We start from the raw sequence: 19,194 nt of genomic DNA, 5'->3' as shown, positions 1-19,194 counted from the left end.
ATATTTACACAGTACCCAATTAATGCGTCCTACAATCACGTATTGATAAATAACTATTCGCCTAATGCCTATTTTTGAAATAACTATATAGCTAATTAATTGATTCATTATTAGACTGTTGACTCGCAGCTAAGTAGAGCCTCTTTTTCGTCACAAACAGAATTACCGTTGGCTGGCCTACCGTTACCAGGTGACTGATCGAGTCCCTCTTTAGCCCACCACTGTATTTGTCCTGATGATAAAATCAAATAGGTGAGTCCACCGAAGGCGTAGATCTCAGCAGCAAGATAAAAGATGTTTTTCCACTGAAGCTGCAAAATCTACAACATAAAAATCTTGAAGCAATATGTGTCTCAATTCGTCGTCCCCATACATGTAATCCAGACGGAGCAGAGGCCATTGCTCCGGCCGAATAAGGTGCAAATACACCCAAAAGTATCCCAGCAGAATTCGTAATTCCCATGAGGAAGCCCGCATATTGGGGAGCAATGTCTAAGACATTCACAAAGTATCCAGATCTTGACATAGGACTTACCGCTGTAGCCAAGCACAAGCAGATAAGAACAGCATAAGCTCGGCTAGAGACGTTGTTCAAAACAACTAAGAAGAGTGCAGGCAAGAACATACCTAAAGAAACTAATTAGTTAATTAATTAAAAATCCTGTGTATGAAATATACCTATGGAGTTCATAAGATTTCTTGTGCCACCTGTCGACAGGAGCTGTCTTTTTCGAATTGCATCGGCTATCCATCCGCCAAGAACAGTGAAAAGGCTCGTCAAGAGAAAGGGAAGGGATGACAAAATTCCGTTCTGAAAACTCGAGCATTACACACTAGGACCGCCCTTTCACGGTTTGTCGTCATCTACTTCTGCTATGCCGAAACGCAAGACGTCGTCAACAAACGTTGGCACGATCGTGGAGAGCAAAACACTACCCCAATCAAAACAAAGTGTGGAAAGAATAATTGCCCACACAGCTGGCGACGTCATTATCTGTAAAAGCGGCAGTGGACGTTCCTGAAACGACAATATTTCGAAGCGGAATAATTACCGTAGTAGTATTGTATACCTGACTTGCAACACTCAGTGACAGACCACTTTCCCTTTCAATAGCTGAAACAATGTGATCTCGTTCTTCGATGCTAATTCGTGGATGAGATTGAGGCGAATCGTGCACGAGAGCAAACCAGGCGACGCACCAGACCAAACCCAAACCGCCTTAATTGAAAATAGTTTATATACATAACGCCAATAAAAAACATATAGATATATGCTGACCAAAGACGTAAAAGACAGATGGCCACTTGGACTGATGAGGAGGACTCCGAAATCCGCTCTCACAAAGAAGTCCGCTGAGAGTCATTGCAAAAGCAATACCCATACTACCACCTACACTAGACATATGCATGTATTCTATTTTTATCAGATCAGATCACCTGCAAATGATATTGCAACTAGTTTGCTTCGTTCGAGCGGAGGCGCCCATTTTCTCCACATTGCATGCGTAGAAGGATACGTGCCACCCTAACATTGCATGAAGGCGTGATATGATGCATGAAAAAATGCGACTAACAAGGGCGAGTCCTTGAAGAATGCGAAGTAAAATAAGAGTTTGTTTGTGATAGGCGGCGACGGGCGTGAGAAGGGAAAGGAGCGAAGCGCACAGCACTCCTCCGCCGAAAATTCGCTTCGAGCCGTATCTGGCGGCGAGTAGTCCGAAGGGAACTTGGGTGAGCACGTAACCGACGTAGAATGCACTGAGAATAATTCCTACCGTAGAAATCGCGATAGATGGATGCTATTCGAGTCGATATCGCTCACCGCTCGTCTTCGAATTCCAGCCGAATTCTTTCTATAAATTCGAATCAGTGCCGAACTCGAAGATCGCGCGAGCTCTCCTTTTCTCCTTGCCTTCATTTCGACTATGGCGACGCTTAGATTAACGCGAAGAGCGAAACTGACCGCGAAGCCGAGAAAGAACATCATGGCCAACGCATAGCGAGCGGGAAAGCCGGAGAACCGGCGCCGAAGTTTCACGTCTCCTGCTTCCATCCGGCTCGCGTGCGTTCTACGATCACGTCCTATTCAATTTATTCATTTTTTACTAACTAGGTTGCTGAATCGCAGCTGAGTAGAGCCTCTCTCTCTCCGAGTCCCTCTCTTCATCGTAACTAACATGACTGATAGCGGGAATGTCATTATCCCCTGATTTCTTTTCTACTTTGGCCCACGACTGTAGCTCTCCAGACGATAAAATCAAATAGGTGAGTCCACCAAAGGCGTAGATCTCAGCAGCAAGATAAAAGACGTTTTTCCACTGAAGCTGCAACATCTACAACATACAAACCTTCCACCAGTATAAGGGTCTCAATTGGTACCCATACGTGTGATCCAGATGGAGCAGAGGCCATTGCCCCGGCCGAATAAGGTGCAAATACACCCAAAAGTATTCCAGCCGAATTCGTGAGTCCCATGATGAAGCCCGCATATTGGGGAGCAATGTCCAAGATATTCACAAAGTACCCAGATTTCGACATTGTGCTTATGGCTGCAGCCAAGCAGATAAGAACAACATGAGCTCTGCTAGCGACGTTGTTCAAAAGAAAAAAAAAGAGCACAGGCATAAACATACCTAAAATATTTATTTAATTAATTAATTAAGTCAACCAATTTTGTGTATGGATTATACCTATAGAGTTCATCAAATTTCTTGTGCCTCCGGTAGACAGAAGCTGTCTTTTTCGAATTGAATCGGCTATCCATCCGCCTAAAACAGTGAAAAGGCTCATTGCAACAAAGGGCACGGCTGACAAAATTCCGTTCTAAAGAAACATTACACACTAGTCCCACGTAGTCACAGTTTACTGTACTTCTATAATGCTGAAACGCAAGACGTCGTCGAAAAATGTTGGCAAGATTGTGGAGAGCAAAACAGTGCCCCAATCACTACAAATCGTGGAAAGAAGAATCGCCCACAAAGCTGGCGATGTCATTATCTGTAAAAGCGGCAGTGGGCGTTCCTAACAACAACAACAACATCATTTTCTGAATTATTATTCCCTGACTTACATTTGTTGACAGACTCTGTTCCTTTTCGATGGCTCATACAATATAATCCCGTTCTTCGATGCTAATTCGTGGATGAGATTGAGGCGAGTCGTGTACGAGAGCAAACCAGGCAAGGCACCAGACCAAGCCCAAACCGCCTTGAAAATAGTTTGCTTTACGCTCATAAATCATATAATACTGCATATGCCAACCGAGTACGTAAAAGACAGATGGCCACTTGGACTGATGAGGAGGACTCGGAAATCCGCTCTCACAAAGAAGCCCACTAAGAGGCATTGCAAAAGCAATACCCACATCAATACCTTTTAGTAAAAATGAACGTTAGTAAGACTGCATGTTTTTTTTTTGTACACACCTGCAAATGATATCGAAACTAGTTTGCTTCGTTCGAGTGGAGGAGCCCATTTTCTCCACATTGCATGCGCAGAAGGAAACGTCCCACCCTACGGTAATCAATTGTACTGTGTACGTACGTACTATGTATATTTATTTTTTCTACTGTGACTAACGAGGGCGAGTCCTTGAAGAGTGCGAACAACGATAAGACTTTGTTTGTGATAGGCGGCGACGGGCGTGATAAGGGAAAGGAGCGAAGCGCACAGGACTCCTCCGCCGAAAATTCGCTTCGAGCCGTACTTGGCGGCGAGTAGTCCGAAGGGAACTTGCGTGAGCACGTAACCGAAGTAGAATGCACTGAGAATAATTCCTAGTCGAAGAAATCGCGATAGATGTAGTAAACGTTATTCGGAGTCGATCGCTCACCGCTCGTCTTCGAATCCCAGTCGAATTCTTTCTGCGACGCGAAAATGCGAGCTTGATCGCGCTTTCTTATTTTTTCCTACCTTCATTTTGATTATGGCGACGCTTAGACTGACGCGAAAGGAGAAAGTGATCACGAAGCCAAACAAGAACATGAATGCCAAGGCATAGCGAGCGGAAAAAACGCCGCGCCGACGCGTCTCGTCTCCAGCTTTCATCCGAGACTAGCGTACTAGCGTGCGCTCTACTACCAATCGCGTATTAAAAAATTATTTCATCAAAAGTCCAGTGAGAGTACTAAACTATTACTTGTACTCCTAACTAGACTGCTGAGTCGCAGCTAAGAAGAGTCTCTCTCTCCCTTTCTTCGTCATAAATAACATGACCGTTAGAGGGCATGCCATTATCACTTGATTTCTTATTGACTTTGGCCCACGGCTGTAACTCTCCAGACGATAAAATCAAATAGGTGATTCCACCGAAGGCGTAGATCTCAGCAGTAAGATAAAACACGTTTTTCCACTGAAGCTGTAAAATCTACAACAATAAATAGAAAATTTGCAGCAGTCTTATTTTGTCTCCATACGTGCGATCCAGATGGAGCAGAGGCGATTGCTCCAGCCGCGTAAGGCGCAACTAAAGTCAAAATCGTCCCAATAACATTCGTAAATCCCGCAAGAAAGCCCGCATATTGGGGAGCAATGTCTAAGATATTTACATAGTACCCAGACATTGCCAGAGTACTTATGGCTGCAGCTGAGCATAAGCAGATCAAAACAGTATGAGCTCTACTATCAACGTTGTTCAAAACAACAAAGAAGACGGCAGTAGAAAACATACCTAAAATTAATATATTAATTAATTAAATTTCACGTATGAATTATACCTATAGAGTTCATTAGATTTCTCGTGCCTCTGGTCGACAGAAGCTGTCTATTTCGAATTGAATCGGCTATCCATCCGCCAAGAACAGTGAAAAGGCTCATCGCGAGAAAGGGTAGGGCTGACAAAATTCCGTTCTAAAAAAACGCAGATGCTACACAGGGTCACTGTGTCTATTACCGCTTATCTATGTACTTCTGCTATGCTGAAACCCAAGACGTCGTCGACGTATGTTGGCAAGATCGTCGCAAGCAAAATAAGACCCCAATCGTAACAAACCGTGGAAAAAAGAATTGCCCACACAGCCGATGACGTCAATATTTGCAAAAGCGGCAGTGAACCTTCCTAAAAAGAAGTACAATAATAAATATCTAATAAAGAATATTTTTTCGCGACTTACACTCCGTGACAGACCGTCTTCCTTTCCAAGAGCCGATAAAATATAATTTCGTTCTTTGACGCTAATTCGTGGGTGAGATTGAGGCGAGTCGTGCACGAGAGCTAACCAGACAAGGCACCAGACCAAGCCCAAACCACCTTGAAAATAGTTTTCATTATGCTCACAAAAAAATACATGCGTATTCCAACCAAATACGTAAAAGACGGATGGCCACTTGGACTGGTGAGGAGGACTCCGAAATCCACTCTCACAAAGAAGTCCACTAAGAGGCATTGCAAAAGCCATACCCATTTCACTACCTATAATAAAATAAATACGAAGGTCACTTATCATTTTAGCTGGTCACACCTGCAAATGATAATGTAGCTAGTTTGCTTCGTTCGAGTGGAGGAGCCCATTTTCTCCACATCGCCTGCGCCGAAGGATACGCGCCACCCTAAGGCGGCCTAATCATCATGTTGACATCATGCAAATGTGACAATACTAGGGCGAGTCCTTGAAGAATGCGAACTAGAATGAGAGTCTCTTTGTGATAGGCGGCGACGGGCGTGATAAGAGAAAGGAGCGAAGCGCACAGCACTCCTACGCCAAAAATTCGCTTCGAGCCGTATTTGGTGGCGAGTATTCCGAAGGGAAGTTGCGTGACCACGTAGCCGTAGTAGAATGTACTGAGAATAATTCCTAGCGTTGGAAATCGTGAACGTTGCTTGTATTCGGAGTCGATCGCTCACCACTCGTCTTCGAATCCCAGCCGAATTCTTTCTATGCGTCGCGCAAATTCGAATCAGTGTCGATCTTTCGATCGCGCTTTGTTCTCGATCTCCTTGCCTTCATTTCGATTATGGCGACGCTTAGATTAACGCGAAGGGAGAAAGTGATCATGAAGCCGAAAAATAGCATAAAAGCCAGGGTATAGCGAGCGGGAACGCCGGAGAACCGGCGTTTCTTGTCCCCTGCTTCCATCCGTCTCCAGGATGCTCCTATGATCACGTCACGTGCTACTAGCTAATTATTTGATTCATTAATATATCAAACATTTCATTTTGACATATGTGAGAGCCACGCGGTGCTAAGGTCATTGCATTCGTCAAGAAAATGAAATTTTCAACATAACTGCTAGTTTACTAACTAGACTGCTGAGTCACAGCTAAGTAGAGCCTCTCTCTCCCTCTCTTCATCATACATGTTTATTTATGATCGTTAGCGAGTGTGCCATTATCACGGGATGTCTTATCGACTTTGGCCCATGACTGTAAGTCTCCAGACGATAAAATCAAATAGGTGATTCCACCGAAAACGTAGATCTCAGAAGTAAGGTAAAACACATTCTTCCACTGAAGCTGCAAAATCTAATAACAAAAAATATTAATTAATTATTGCAATGTCTTACTTTTGACCTACGTGCAATCCAAATGGAGCAGAGGCCATTGCTCCGGCGGCGTATAAGGCGCAATAATAGCCGAAAGTGCTCCAGCAACATTTGCAAGTCCAACGAGAAAGTCCACATATTGGGGAGCAATGTCTAAGGTATTTACAAAGAATCGGATGAAATGATCAAACACCGGTTCAAAAATGCCGAATTTCTGCTGCGAGCTCAACAGCCTCTTCGAGATCCTTCTCCGTCACTAGGGCTACGTGGAACAATACAGGCGTGCGATCGATAACGTCTAAGTTTTCGAATGAAATCGACGACGCTTCTCTGGTATGGCGCTTCGCGAGCGACGGGTGGCCTGTTTTTTCGCCGCCGAAATAGCAGGAGGACAGGGAGACAGAGGAGACACACGGGAGCTCGGCTACCGTTTTTGCATTACTGCGCAACTGACCTTGAAGATATATTTAGCGAAACACAAAGGAATGACGCAATCTATCGCCCGCTATGTATTTTTGGGATCGCTTCGAATTTCGACCCCATGCCCAGAGAACTTGTGCCCAAAGAAGGACAGGGAGCGTTGGAGGTTAAGTGGCAATTAGTGATTTGTTTATTTTGTACATATATGGAATAGCTTAGTGGCATAGGCGTGGCAGATAGTAGTACATATAACCCCAGAGCCGCTCAGTGTAGAATATACTACCAGGCGCAGCGCAGTGTCGTCTCGGCTCCATTCAAGTTATCAAAGTCAGTATATAAGAGTTTAGTAAATAGTCTGGCACGTACGACGGGGAGGGGTTCTTAGTTGGCCATTGACGTTGTTTGGTTTGCTTTGACTAACGAGTGAAATTACTTTATAGACTGACATCCAAAAAGAAAATGGCAGTGACGAAAATTGCGGAAGTCGTCCTATCGACTTCAATATCAGCAGTGCCTGAAATAAAAAAGATTTTTGACAAATGGGATGAAGAGTGGGAAAATATTCTGTGCCAAGTTCCAAAATTGATTTCCCAAAATCACGACATGGTCTTTGCCACACAAAACGTTTTGTCTAACTTGGAGCAATTCTTGATGGCTCTTCAAGCTCTGGCTAAGGCCTGCTCTTTGCGTCAGATCGAACTGATTAAACGAGATCTCAAAAGCGGAAAACAAGCTAGCCTTCAGGATTTTCTAACTCTACTGACCGCTCGCTGTGACGATACCAGGACACTACACAGCAAAACACAAACAGAGATCGAATCTGTTCAAGAGATGTGCTCTGACGCGATGAGAGAATGCGAAGCAGCAATAATAAAGACAGTACAAAAGAGGAAATACGTGAGAGGAATAGGAGGCGCCGCAGCGTCAGTTGGATTAGCAGGAGCCGTTGCAACTTCCGTTGTTGCAGGTTTGCTGACGTTTGGAGTCGGTGCAATCATAGGGCTCTCTCTTACGGCCGCAGCCAGTGGAGCAGCCGGAATAGGCGCCACGGTTGGCACGGCCGTTGAGGCCAGCACCCTTACAAAGGCGATTGGCTCAATGAAAGACATGTCAAGCACGTTTGACAAGCTGCTGAGCCACCTACACACATTCCACGAGGCCCTGCAAGAATGTGGCGTAAGGAGCAATCATCTGGGCAAGGAAATATACTACCTAAATATGCGCGACTCTCAGAGTGTTCAGAGCCTGTGTCGAGACCTAACCCAACTCGCCAAATTCTGCACCGATCTACAGCAAACAGACGCGTTGCTGAACGCATTATCGGTTGTGCGCAGTTGCCGTTCTAAATCACGGTGATGCGTAAACAAGAAGCTAACAAATTAGACGTTGATCAGATGTGACTGACAGTGTATTACGGTTAATTGTACCTATGAGAAAACGGTGTAGCAATTACTTAAGTACTTGTGAATAAATAGTATTCGTATAACTACATAACGACATTGCCCAATTGCAACCCTAATAGCCACTGAAACCTAAGTGGTTACTAAGAAAACAGCAAGTTGGCTAAGTTGGCTAAGGTATTTCAATTTAGCGTGCTTTACACTGCCTGTCTTATTACTCAGACTGATTAACGATGTTTCTAGCTTTGATTATTCTTGCAGCAGCAAAGATTACCACTGAGAATGAAGTGGATATGCCAAACTTCATCTTTGTCATGGTAACTTGTATAGCATCACCAGAAGTGATCTACCATCACTTATCAGGCTGATGACTACGGTTGGGGAGACGTGGGCTATAACAACGGAACAGCAGATACGCCCAGTCTTGACGCAATGGCTAAAGGAGACAACACAATGCTCATGCAACGATACTACAGTGGGGGTGAGAGTCCCCGCCCCCCACGCGATCTCTCAGCTAAAGGCAACTTTGCACCGTACAGGACCCGTTTGTTCCCCAACACGAGGAACTGTCCTAACCGGTCGAAATCACAATCGCTACTGTGTTTGGACGGCAAACACGGGCGGCAACACGGCAGATTTCGTGAGGAGGGAAAAGATGCCTCTGCCACTTACAGAATTCACCGTAGCTGAGGCAGTCAAACAAAAAGGGTACACAACGGCTCTCTTCGGAAAATGGAAAGCGACTATTCAGTTATAAGCCAAATGTCATTATGTTATCATTTTTACAGGCATCTCGGAGACTTTAAGAAACTCGAGGGCGGAAATCCTAAATGGCCGGTATGTGACGAAGCAAAAGCGCCTCATTCTTCGACTGCCTTATCAAGGTTTCTAACCCGGGAAACAACGGATTCGATACCTGGCTTTCAACGGAAAGATCCGCTCCGACAGCAACGCTCAACTGCGGCTGTTTCAATCAGAGCATGTGCTTAACTGGTCACTATGCGGGGCAAAGCTTTGCCTGCATAAATTATTGGGGTCCCAGTACACACAATTCAGTGGGAATCGCAAACCTAACTGAGCCGGAAAAGGGAGACGATTCGGAATTTCTCGTCGATCAACTGGAGCAGTTCCTCCGCAAAATGGCCACGGCAAAGAAACCGTTCTTCGCCTACGTTCCCCTGCACACTGGTACGCAAACCTGTTAAAGCAGCTGTTCCAAAAACATTGCTCTTTCTCTTCCAAGTTCACATTCGTTACATCGCTGTGGAGCCTTATGCAAGTCATTACAAAAAGAAAGGTTTCTCAGATGACGAAGTTGACTACTACGGCGCAATAACTGCCATGGATACTCAGGTACAGAAATGCGCACTACAAAAATTTAGCAAGAGACGTTTGTAATTCCAGATCGGTCGGATTCGGTCACTTCTGTCTGAACTTGAGCTCAAAAACAATACTCTCCTTTGGTTTGCCAGGTAAAGGTCTCAGGGACTAAAGCTGCTCTAATCCTCTACACGGTCAAATTTCACGTAGTGATAACGGTCCTGCAGCCGGTACTCCCGGCACAACGAACGGTCTCAGTGGCCGTAAAGCGCATTTGACCGAAGGTGGCATTCGCGTGCCGGGAATGATCGAATGGCCAGCGATGATCAAGAAAAATCGCGTCGTCACAACGCCCGTAGTGTCGAGCGACTTGCTTCCAACAGTAATGGAACTACTGGATCTAAAAATGCCAGACGACGTAAGAGAATGAAACGGTTTCGCCGTGGTTAATTAAAACATTGTCTGTCTAGAGGCCTGTCGATGGAGTTTCTGCTCTATCTCTCATCAAAGGAGAGACGAACGAAAGATCTCGTCCTATTGGATTCGCCTACAACGTCGCGAACAATTTCAACGGAACATATAACGTGTCGTGGGTGGACAACAGGGTGAGAAAGGGAGGGGGCATACAGGCAACCTATGCTAACGATTTGAAATTTAGTACAAAATCAATAGCATATACAAGAAGGGAAAGGTCGCCGAGTCCTATATCTACGATTTGACAGTCGATCAGGGCGAACAGCACGATCTTTCGGCAAAGATACAAGACATCAAAGGTCTAATGCTCAGACAGATGGAGGAGTGGCGTCAATCGGTGATTCAAAGTGTCAAAAAAGTCGGCTGCCAGGTCTATAAAAACGACGATAACTGAGCAAGACACCAGTGACCACGGAGCGTTGGACGTGTATTTGTATGTGTAGACTTCGCTGCCGTATCGATCCTTCTGCACTGTGACGCAGCACGTTGGTTCGCGCTTACTGTCCAGGCCTACTATTGATTCCTATTCCTATTCAAATCGGGGGCCCGTTTCCCGCACACTAAATTGAGCGTCGGCGGCGGCGACCGTTACCGTTCTCTTAGTAGTCTACCTCGCGTTCCGATCCTCCGACGCATCTACAGCTCTCGTCTTAGACCTAGAACACCCATCCTAAGCACGAAGCCGCGCATGAAAACCCCAGAACCTTGTGCGCCGCCCGCATCACGCCGAGGAGAGCATTCGAAGGGGGGCTTCCTTTGTTTCGAGAAAATATGCTGAGCACGCCCCATCGCATGCGCAGCTCCCTTATGGCCGATCCCAAGTGGGAAGATATCGTACGACGAGTCTGGCCCGATGCCGTGACCCTTCTCGCCAACCTCGTAGGAGGCCGTCTTCTGGATTGTCTTTTTTCCAACCAGTTACTGACGCATGATCAGTACGACGAACTCGAAGGCCCGTGCAAACGTGCCACGGCAGAGAAAGTGGCTCGCGAGCTCCTCCAAATTCTCAAGAAAAAACCGTGTCCGAGTTTCTGCACGTTTCGGAGAATCGTAGACACGGAGATAGAAGGCGGCAGCGATCTGTGTCAACTTCTCGAGAGCCGTGACACGCCTCCTACTCCTACAAGTTCGTCAAACTGTAAGAGGTAAATAATACACTCTATGCAAAATAGTCTCCTAGGAGACTTCTGTATTTTACGCACTTGTTGAGGAGATTACCTAAGGAATACGCTAACCTTTATATTTGAGGAGATTACCTAAGGCATACTATACGTATGCCAACCTTTATATATATATATATATATATATATATATGATTATAAATACAGAAGAAATATTTTACACTTACCCTGTGCGGCCAGGTCACATCAAGTCCCAGCGCTGTTCTTCGTCTAATTCGACATCTTCAGAAAAACCGACCAACATCAATCAGTTGGGCCACGCAGTTGAACTAGAACAAGCGAAAGCCAGTGTGTCCTCAGAAACGGCACCAACGCCACTAGAGACGAAGAAGGCGGCGGCACGCTCAGCCACAAGAACAAACGAGTTTTTCTCTGAAGAATTCAAGGCACACGTATCTGTCCAGATCTCGTCTGTGCCGAGTTTCGACTTGAAAGTTTTTGCCGAGAAACTCGCCTTCCGCAAGAAGAAGATCAATGAAATAGTCGTAATTGCCGCGGCGAAGAAGATCGTGCCGAGTCGCCTTCTGCTCGATGAGTGGCTCGTGCGTCATCTTCACATCGACGACCTCAGGGAGATGATTCGGGCGCTCGAGGAGATGGAACAACACGACGTTCTCGCCTTGTTTCAAGAACGCTGCGAAGAGTGCAATATTTCCTATTACGGCTTACAGTAGGCGGTGTACAAAGAACTCGGATGACGCATTTACGTTGTATAAATTATTGTAATGGAATTTTTTTATTAACTTCCCAGCTTTGTTGAGAGTGTACACCAGGGTGACAGACACACTTGACCACTGCACCTGTTTCTTTGACAGGCGAAGACTTGAAGGTTCTAATAGAGTCGGTACTTGATATGAGGTTAGGATAATCCAATCATAGCGCGCTCTATACTGCACCCAAGCTGAGCATTAGCAACCCCTGGTGATGTTTTTAGCTTTGATTATTCTTGCAGCAGCAAAGGTTACCACTGAAAATGAAGTGAATAATCCCAATTTTATCTTCGTCATGGTAACTTGCATAGCGTCACCAGAAATGACTCGAATAGTCTAAGATCTCTTATCAGGCCGACGACTACGGTTGGGGAGACGTGGGTTATAATAATGGGACAGCAGATACGCCCTGTCTCGACGCAATGGCTAAAGGAGACAACACAATGCTCATGCAACGATACTACAGCGGCGGTGAGATCCCGCCCCCCACGCGATCGCTCACGCGACTGTAGGCACAACTTTGCACAGGACCCGTTTGTTCCCCAACACGAGGAACTGTCCTAACCGGTCGAAATCACAATCGATATTGCGTTTGGACGGCAAATACGGGCAGCAATACTGCAGATTTCGTGAAGCAGGAAAAAATGCCGTTGCCACTTACAGAATTTACCGTAGCTGAGGCGGTGAAACAAAAGGGATATACAACGGCTCTCTTCGGAAAATGGCAAGTGCATTCTCCATTGAACATGAGATTTAAGCTTAATCTAATTATATCATTTTGCAGGCATCTTGGAGACTTCAAGAAACTCAAGGGTGGAAATCCGAAATGGCCAGTATGTGACGTAACCTATAGTTTGTTTCTTTTTCAACTGAGTCTATCAAGGTTTCAAATCCGGGAAACAACGGTTTTGATACCTGGCTTTCAACGGAAAGATCCGCTCCGACAGCGACGCTCAACTGCGGTTGCTTCAATCAGAGCATATGCATAACGGGTCACTATGCGGGGCAAAAATTTTCCTGCATAAATTATTGGGGCCCCAGTACACACAATTCAGTGGGAATCGCAAACCTAACCGAGCCGGAAAAGGGAGACGATTCGGAATTTCTAGTCGATCAACTGGAGCAGTTCCTTCGCAAAATGGCCACAGCAAAGAAACCGTTTCTCGCCTACGTTCCCCTGCACACCGGTAAGGCGGTAAATCTGTCAAAGCAACTGCTCCAAGAACAGTTGCTCTAAGTTCATATCCGTTACATCGCTGTGGAGCCTTATGCAAGTCGTTACAAAGAGAAAGGATTCTCAGATAACGAGGTCGACTACTACGGTGCCATAAGTGCCATGGATACTCAGGTATCGGTATAATAATGCATGGCTTTAAAAACCTTTCCCCCCAGAAACCTAGCGTTTTTTTCTACTAATTGCAGATTGGTCGCATTCGGTCACTTCTGTCTGAACTTGGACTGAAAAACAATACCCTCCTTTGGTTTGCCAGGTAAAGGCCTCGCGCAGGGACAAACGCTGCCTATATCGTCAAATTTCACGTAGTGATAACGGTCCAGAATCGAACACTCCAGGTAAGACGAACGGTCTCAGTGGCCGTAAAAGGCACTTGACCGAGGGCGGCATTCGCGTGCCGGGAATGATCGAATGGCCAGCGATGATTACAAAGAATCGCGTCGTCACAACGCCCGTAGTGTCAAGCGACCTGCTTCCAACAGTAATGGAAGTTCTCGACATAAAAATGCCAGACGACGTAAGCAAATGAAACGGTTTTGCCGTGGTTAAAACATTGTCTGTCTAGAGGCCTGTCGATGGAGTTTCTGCTCTATCTCTCATCAAAGGAGAGACGAACGAAAGATCGCATCCTATTGGATTCGCCTACAACGTCGCCAACAATTTCAACGGAACGTACAACGTGTCGTGGGTGGACAACAAGGTGAGAAAGGGAGGGGGTATATATATACAGGCAACCTATGCTAACGATTTGAAATTTAGTACAAAATCAATAGCATATACAAGAAGGGAAAGGTCGCCGAGTCCTATATCTACGACTTGACGGTCGATCAGGGCGAACAGCACGATCTTTCGGCAAAGATACAAGACATCAAAGGTCTGATGCTTAGACAGATGGAAGAGTGGCGTCAATCGGTGATTCAAAGTGTCAAAAAAGTGGGCTGCCAGGTCTATAAAAATGACGAAGGCTTCGAGCTCTAATTCACTGCCGGTGGTCGTGTATCAACTTTGCTGCTAGTCTCTCGATCGTATGAACTCCGTGCTGACGCTGTTACGTTCGTCCTGTGACTATCTTGGCCGTAAGATCCGCATCGGGGGCCCCTTTCCGGCCGTGTAGGAGTGGCGGTCGGCCGCGAAGACCGTTGCCGTTACCTTATCACCGCGCGTTCGGGTTCTGGTTCTCCGACGCAGCTAGCTAGGTCTCGTCCCAAGACCGGATTCTAGAAACAGGTAAGCGAGGCCGCGAGGAAAGAGAGCCCCCACCTTTAAGACGCCATACTCTTCTCATACGACAGCACGCATGCGGGGCGGGCGAAGCGCCAATCTTGAGCCTGTACCGCGAACAAAAAGTCGACGAGAGGAAGCACGTGACGATCGAAGAATGAAGACTTCCCGGATGAGAAACAAAAAATTTATTTGACGTAGTACAGCTTATCGCCGACCGACGTTCAGAGTCTACATCACTGGCTTTTGTGCTAAGACATAATGCTCTCCAAAAGCCTTCTTCTCGGCCCACTTCATTTTCCACCTCTTATGAGTGTGAGTCTCGTCGAGAATGTCTTTCAGCATTTCATCCTAATTCCAAAAATGTTAAGAGCACAAGAAACCTATAACTGGTTATCCTAATCTGACTTTGGCAAGTTCTTCTTTCTTTCCTTCGAACTCAGCTAATTTTTTTCTAATGAAATCCACGTATTCGTCACCTCTGTCTTTCAACGAAACAACTTTGTATCCAACATCTTTCAAGTACTGCCAACAGATCCATCAAAAAATCATGATGCAATATATAAGTTAATTACGACGAAACGTTATACTTGCACAATTTTTTCAAGTGGAAGTAAGTACCAATGACGATTTTTCATGTGACGCTGCAGCGCCACGTCAGAGTGATGTACGATAGCGTGCATGTCGTCGAGCAACAAACGACCTCCAGGCTTCAACCATTTCTAAAATTTCACTGGCTTTCTCACATACGAGAGTAGAATTGAACGACTCACGAAGGTCTTCTCCAATAAAGCATACTTGGACTCAAAGGGAATATGCATCAGACACGAACGCAGAACGACGAAGTCGTACGTATCGTCGGAAATGACAGTCTGCATGGCGTCACCTTCGTCGAATGTCACCTAAATGTACACAGACACATCCAATCACCTGCATCGAGAACGAACACAACGATAACGACTCGCCCTTCCTTTTCCCAAGTCCGTCGACGCTGCTCTCTTTCGACCCACTTTGATCGCGTCGGCCGATACGTCGAGGCCACGGACGTCGGCACCGTAGACCTAAAGCTCGTCTTATGCACGCCGATGACTGGGCATCAATTCTTTTTTTCTACTTTTGCCAGATGGATAGCCATGCCACCTGTTCCTGAACCGATATCGAGAACTTTATCTCCTTCTTTTGGACTAAGTAGAGGAGCCATTTCCTAGGAATGCAAGCAACGTTGTAATTCAGAGAAACGCACAGGCATCAGGCATAAAGTTTGGCGCTGTTCTAAAATGTTCTCTGATCTAAAATGGAATCTGCATACACAGCTTCCATTCTAGATCACGAACATTTTAGATCAAGTGATTTAGCGCACAACAGAGACGCTGGCGACGTCAGAACGGGTAACTGGGCGCGACACTTTCCGAACGGTTTGAAAAAGCAGTGATCTAAAATGTTCTCGACGCTCGGGAGCTGTGGTCTCTGCTGTGGGGGCATGACTACATGTATGTACGGGAAATCGTGATGTCACTATGACATCACTGGTCTAATTTGGTCGTAATCTAAAATGCATGCCTCACATATCTTTCTCATGTATACAAGGCGTGAAGTGTCTCCGTTTTACCGTATGCGACCTTTTGCTTCGCTTGTCTTGCATTCGTAAGCCGGCAATTAGCCGTTTGGGGTTCATTCGACTCTACCTCGGTCATCGCTTTTCCTTGGCTTCCGATGTAGCCTTCGCCGTTCAGTTTCTCGAAGGCTGTGATGGAGTCTTCCGCGTAGAACTGACTGAAGAAAGCTCGTTCCGAGTCGGTCGAATCGCTCATTCTGGTGGAAATTCGCCCGAGTCTCGCGTCCCCGGATTCGCTTGTGATAGTCACGCCCCTCCACGCTCAATCTGTAATCGAATATTTAATCCGTGGTTATCTCAAACTAAACCCAAAATGCCATGTCTCCAAAAAAAAAGTCTCCTCCTTGACTAAAAAACGCCAGAAGGAAGCACCGAGTGTTGGCCAAGAATGATGACAATAAAACAGGTGATCACTATGAAACCCCAAACGTACGGCGCCATCACGGGAATACGAAAAATTTTCGCCTACAAGGAAAAATTATCTGTATTAGAAGACAATCTACTCAGTTGGTCCTTACTCTCGGTCGAAAAGCCATAGTGAAGAGTAGAAAAGAATCGAGATCCTGTTGATCGACGTCTTGATATCCGAACGGTCTCGTTCTGATGCGAATGCCGACTTTTCGTATCGTTTCAAAAGCGCTAGACACTCTCGCCGCCTGAAAAAAAAACATCAATTCAGCACGCAATCAGAAACAATGCATACGCACGTAAAAGAAGGGAAGCAGAGCCAGAAAAGTCCACAGCACTATAGATAGGATCGTCGAAGCGAGAACGAGACCTTTGGGATTGTCTCCGAGCGACAAGAAAGCTAGAAATCGGTTTAGATATAATTATTTAACGTAAAACCTCTAATGTACCTGAAATGGCTAGCGTCCCAAAATTGAATTCGAGCAGCGATACAGCAATTCCCATTTCCGAATTGAGCGCTCGAACGAACGTCCCCGTTTGAGTATACTCCTATAAAAAAATGTAAACGTTGCAATCATCTCCTCTCATAGAAGACATTCGCGCGCACACCTTGATTGCCTTTTGAAAATCGTACGTCTTCGTCTTCTCCTTCAGACGATCGTTGAGACCGTGTATGAGAAAAATCAGCAAATTGCACTGGGTCACGTAGTTGACGACGACGGCGATGTAGACGATGTCGAGCATGACGAAGGCGAGTAGCATCAACGCCGCTAAGCCCCACTGCGTCGGTTGACTGAAAGAAAGAAAAATCGGAAGTCGAAATACTGCATCGTTTCTCTGCAATTCCTACTCTTTGATTCCCATCCACGTGAATTCGATGTCGCCCGAGGTGGTTCGATTGTGCTCGACTGCCCGACCGGCAACTCCGAGTGTCTGCGCCACGAGCGAAGCGACAATCCAGCATATGCCCGCCCACAGAAACCATCTGAAGAGAACAATAAAGTAGACGCACTAAAAGAGGTGCAACGTCGAGGCCGTGCCTAATAGAGCTCGTGAGCCTGTTCTGAGACGGGTGACCTCGCTTCTGCTGAAGGAACGACGACTGAAGAAACGTCTAGAGAAACAAACACCTGCCAGAGTAGTACCAAGTATAGTACATGTACGTATGTGTACTGCACAAATGCTATATACATACATAGTATTATCTACCTACCTATGCAACGGTCAACTGTATATCTATGGTATATCCTGAGTTCTGCCGAGAATTTTTAAGTGTGGGAAGAGGATCTGGAAGCATAGATATAATATATTATTATATCTATGCTGAAAGCAATACCCAAGAAAAATTTTATACAAGCGTGGCTGCCTAGCTTTAGACAGTACCCTGGGTCACTCGCTCGCCGTATATCTATGTCATTAGATTCAATACCTACACTTGCTGTATCTCTATTTATTATTATTCTTGTTGTTGCTGACTTACGGTTTCCATCAGCGTTTCCAGTTGCTCATTTTGAACGATACGAAAGAAGTAGAGGCAATAGAAGTAGGTGACGAGATGAAGCAGATCAGGAATGAAATAGGTCGTGATGCTGTGCGAATAGCAGCTCACTCTCCCCTCCGCATCATACTCATAAGCAGGCTACGAAAAAAAAACAAAATAAAATAAAAATCGTCATTATATATGTCGAAGTGGCTGACGTGACTGCGACTGTAGCAGGCGGCAAACTGAATGACGTATCCGAGAAGGAGAACGGCGACGACGAGACCGGGATAGACAACATTAGCAAATCGTTTCAATTTCGACTGGTAGGGCAACGAGAACACGGACCTCCAACCGGGCTAGTAAGCATAAAAGGACAGAGCATAGATCGAGAAAAGAAGATAATAATTGCATTCGAACTATTACCACTTTGAGAAAGCTCAGATACGGTTTGAGTACGACTCTCTTGCACATGTCCAGAGCCATTGTCGTCGTGTGGTCCGCTGAGCTCGGTATTCGAGGGTTAGACAGCTGAAAGCAAAGCGGTCCACGCTAGGGAAAACGGAGAAAGGCGTTATATCACCTCGATCGTGACGTAGTCGTCTCCCAACCGCTTCTTTCGCTTCTCCACCGTGTTCGAGTCGTCGTTTATGGCCGACGATTCCGGCGCCTTTTCGGCCGGCGAGTGCGATACCGCTATTTCCTCGCTTTTCGTCTACAAAATAGGCTGCATTTAGTTGGGAATTATGCCCCAGTTTGCCGTTACCGTTTCGGTCATCTGTGTTTATCTTTACGTGCGTTTTACGGCAAAGAATAAGTCGTTATGCTGCCTTTGATATATTTGACGATTTTTGGTAAGCTGTAGATTTAAATTTATAGATTGCCTTACAGCCAAAACTCTTTATGCATGTAGTCAGTTACGTGGTGATGAGATTTCCAAAACGCAATAGAATGAAATGCGATGCGTTTCTTATTACAGCCAGAAAACGCAAAAAAACTGACACGCGGCACATAAAAGGAAGTTCAGCAGTAGCAGCGAACACACATCAAATTTCATAGAGAGAGGGTTCAAATCATCATCAGCTTCATTTGCAAAGACCATATCTAGAATCATAACAGGCAGTAAAACCGTTGCAGCACCTGATGCAGCCATCCTCTTCAATGCCGTAGCACCGGCACCGAGATCTGGTGGGCCCGCACTCGACTTTCTTTGGTGGCTCATTTTTGACGCACTCATAGGAAACGCCGCCG

At 45.7% G+C, this 19,194-nt stretch overlaps 7 protein-coding genes and 2 long non-coding RNA genes across 11 annotated transcripts; 3 read left to right on the top strand and 6 right to left on the bottom strand.

The window, feature by feature from the left end:
* Positions 1-35: 35 nt before the first annotated feature.
* Positions 36-2,157, bottom strand: LOC136191653 (sialin-like). Of its 2 annotated transcripts, XM_065980037.1 has the most exons (10): positions 1,913-2,156; positions 1,823-1,853; positions 1,575-1,771; positions 1,438-1,525; positions 1,280-1,390; positions 1,071-1,219; positions 869-1,018; positions 679-811; positions 374-627; positions 36-320 (listed from the first exon to the last, which is right to left on the bottom strand). In XM_065980037.1, exons 1-10 carry the CDS (start codon positions 2,051-2,053, stop codon positions 111-113), a joined length of 1,464 nt encoding a protein of 487 aa, XP_065836109.1. In that variant the 5' UTR covers positions 2,054-2,156; the 3' UTR covers positions 36-110. The 2 variants fall into 2 exon arrangements, with proteins under 2 accessions (XP_065836109.1, XP_065836110.1); XM_065980038.1 differs by lacking the exon at positions 36-320 and having other exon boundaries at positions 396-578; positions 1,913-2,157.
* On the bottom strand, positions 1,913-4,132 carry LOC136191347 (sialin-like). Its single transcript, XM_065979670.1, has 10 exons — positions 3,913-4,132; positions 3,833-3,863; positions 3,580-3,776; positions 3,426-3,513; positions 3,262-3,372; positions 3,110-3,207; positions 2,872-3,021; positions 2,691-2,823; positions 2,386-2,633; positions 1,913-2,333 (listed from the first exon to the last, which is right to left on the bottom strand). The coding sequence occupies exons 1-10, from the start codon at positions 4,045-4,047 to the stop codon at positions 2,106-2,108; spliced, it is 1,419 nt and encodes a 472-aa protein (XP_065835742.1). The 5' UTR covers positions 4,048-4,132; the 3' UTR covers positions 1,913-2,105.
* On the bottom strand, positions 4,084-6,079 carry LOC136191654 (vesicular glutamate transporter 3-like). The gene is made up of 10 exons (XM_065980039.1): positions 5,940-6,079; positions 5,843-5,873; positions 5,596-5,792; positions 5,460-5,547; positions 5,300-5,410; positions 5,112-5,248; positions 4,907-5,056; positions 4,716-4,848; positions 4,416-4,669; positions 4,084-4,366 (listed from the first exon to the last, which is right to left on the bottom strand). Exons 1-10 carry the CDS (start codon positions 6,072-6,074, stop codon positions 4,151-4,153), a joined length of 1,452 nt encoding a protein of 483 aa, XP_065836111.1. The 5' UTR covers positions 6,075-6,079; the 3' UTR covers positions 4,084-4,150.
* A 2,419-nt stretch (positions 6,080-8,498) lies between these two features.
* Positions 8,499-10,621, top strand: LOC136191665 (N-acetylgalactosamine-6-sulfatase-like). Its single transcript, XM_065980054.1, has 10 exons — positions 8,499-8,617; positions 8,664-8,781; positions 8,840-9,036; positions 9,090-9,137; positions 9,185-9,488; positions 9,544-9,653; positions 9,705-9,772; positions 9,831-10,038; positions 10,091-10,225; positions 10,279-10,621. Exons 1-10 carry the CDS (start codon positions 8,534-8,536, stop codon positions 10,486-10,488), a joined length of 1,482 nt encoding a protein of 493 aa, XP_065836126.1. The 5' UTR covers positions 8,499-8,533; the 3' UTR covers positions 10,489-10,621.
* Positions 10,622-10,911: 290 nt separating this feature from the next.
* LOC136191070 (uncharacterized) lies at positions 10,912-12,042 on the top strand. Its single transcript, XR_010670728.1, has 2 exons — positions 10,912-11,239; positions 11,456-12,042. It is a non-coding gene; the product is annotated as an uncharacterized lncRNA (long non-coding RNA).
* Positions 12,043-12,160: 118 nt separating this feature from the next.
* On the top strand, positions 12,161-14,301 carry LOC136191105 (steryl-sulfatase-like). The gene is made up of 10 exons (XM_065979403.1): positions 12,161-12,283; positions 12,339-12,456; positions 12,514-12,709; positions 12,770-12,818; positions 12,869-13,172; positions 13,224-13,333; positions 13,408-13,475; positions 13,529-13,736; positions 13,785-13,919; positions 13,979-14,301. The coding sequence occupies exons 1-10, from the start codon at positions 12,200-12,202 to the stop codon at positions 14,195-14,197; spliced, it is 1,491 nt and encodes a 496-aa protein (XP_065835475.1). The 5' UTR covers positions 12,161-12,199; the 3' UTR covers positions 14,198-14,301.
* On the bottom strand, positions 13,921-14,586 carry LOC136191108 (uncharacterized). Its single transcript, XR_010670741.1, has 2 exons — positions 14,480-14,586; positions 13,921-14,436 (listed from the first exon to the last, which is right to left on the bottom strand). It is a non-coding gene; the product is annotated as an uncharacterized lncRNA (long non-coding RNA).
* Positions 14,587-14,613: 27 nt separating this feature from the next.
* LOC136191107 (uncharacterized) lies at positions 14,614-16,252 on the bottom strand. Of its 2 annotated transcripts, none has more exons than XM_065979405.1 (7): positions 16,126-16,252; positions 15,555-15,644; positions 15,406-15,501; positions 15,214-15,342; positions 15,031-15,162; positions 14,849-14,965; positions 14,614-14,791 (listed from the first exon to the last, which is right to left on the bottom strand). In XM_065979405.1, exons 1-7 carry the CDS (start codon positions 16,249-16,251, stop codon positions 14,672-14,674), a joined length of 810 nt encoding a protein of 269 aa, XP_065835477.1. In that variant the 5' UTR covers position 16,252; the 3' UTR covers positions 14,614-14,671. The 2 variants fall into 2 exon arrangements, with proteins under 2 accessions (XP_065835477.1, XP_065835478.1); XM_065979406.1 differs by having other exon boundaries at positions 16,050-16,148.
* A 65-nt stretch (positions 16,253-16,317) lies between these two features.
* LOC136191106 (uncharacterized) lies at positions 16,318-18,831 on the bottom strand. The gene is made up of 12 exons (XM_065979404.1): positions 18,710-18,831; positions 18,527-18,658; positions 18,370-18,474; positions 18,162-18,302; positions 17,944-18,102; positions 17,504-17,577; positions 17,314-17,448; positions 17,073-17,256; positions 16,913-17,012; positions 16,763-16,863; positions 16,574-16,711; positions 16,318-16,520 (listed from the first exon to the last, which is right to left on the bottom strand). Exons 1-12 carry the CDS (start codon positions 18,719-18,721, stop codon positions 16,404-16,406), a joined length of 1,398 nt encoding a protein of 465 aa, XP_065835476.1. The 5' UTR covers positions 18,722-18,831; the 3' UTR covers positions 16,318-16,403.
* Positions 18,832-19,194: the final 363 nt, after the last annotated feature.

Source organism: Oscarella lobularis, chromosome 9, assembly GCF_947507565.1.
Source record: "Oscarella lobularis chromosome 9, ooOscLobu1.1, whole genome shotgun sequence".
Taxonomy (NCBI): Eukaryota; Metazoa; Porifera; class Homoscleromorpha; order Homosclerophorida; family Oscarellidae; genus Oscarella; species Oscarella lobularis.
The sequence above is the reverse complement of the archived record's forward strand: the minus strand, read 5'-3'. Positions and strand labels throughout refer to the sequence as shown.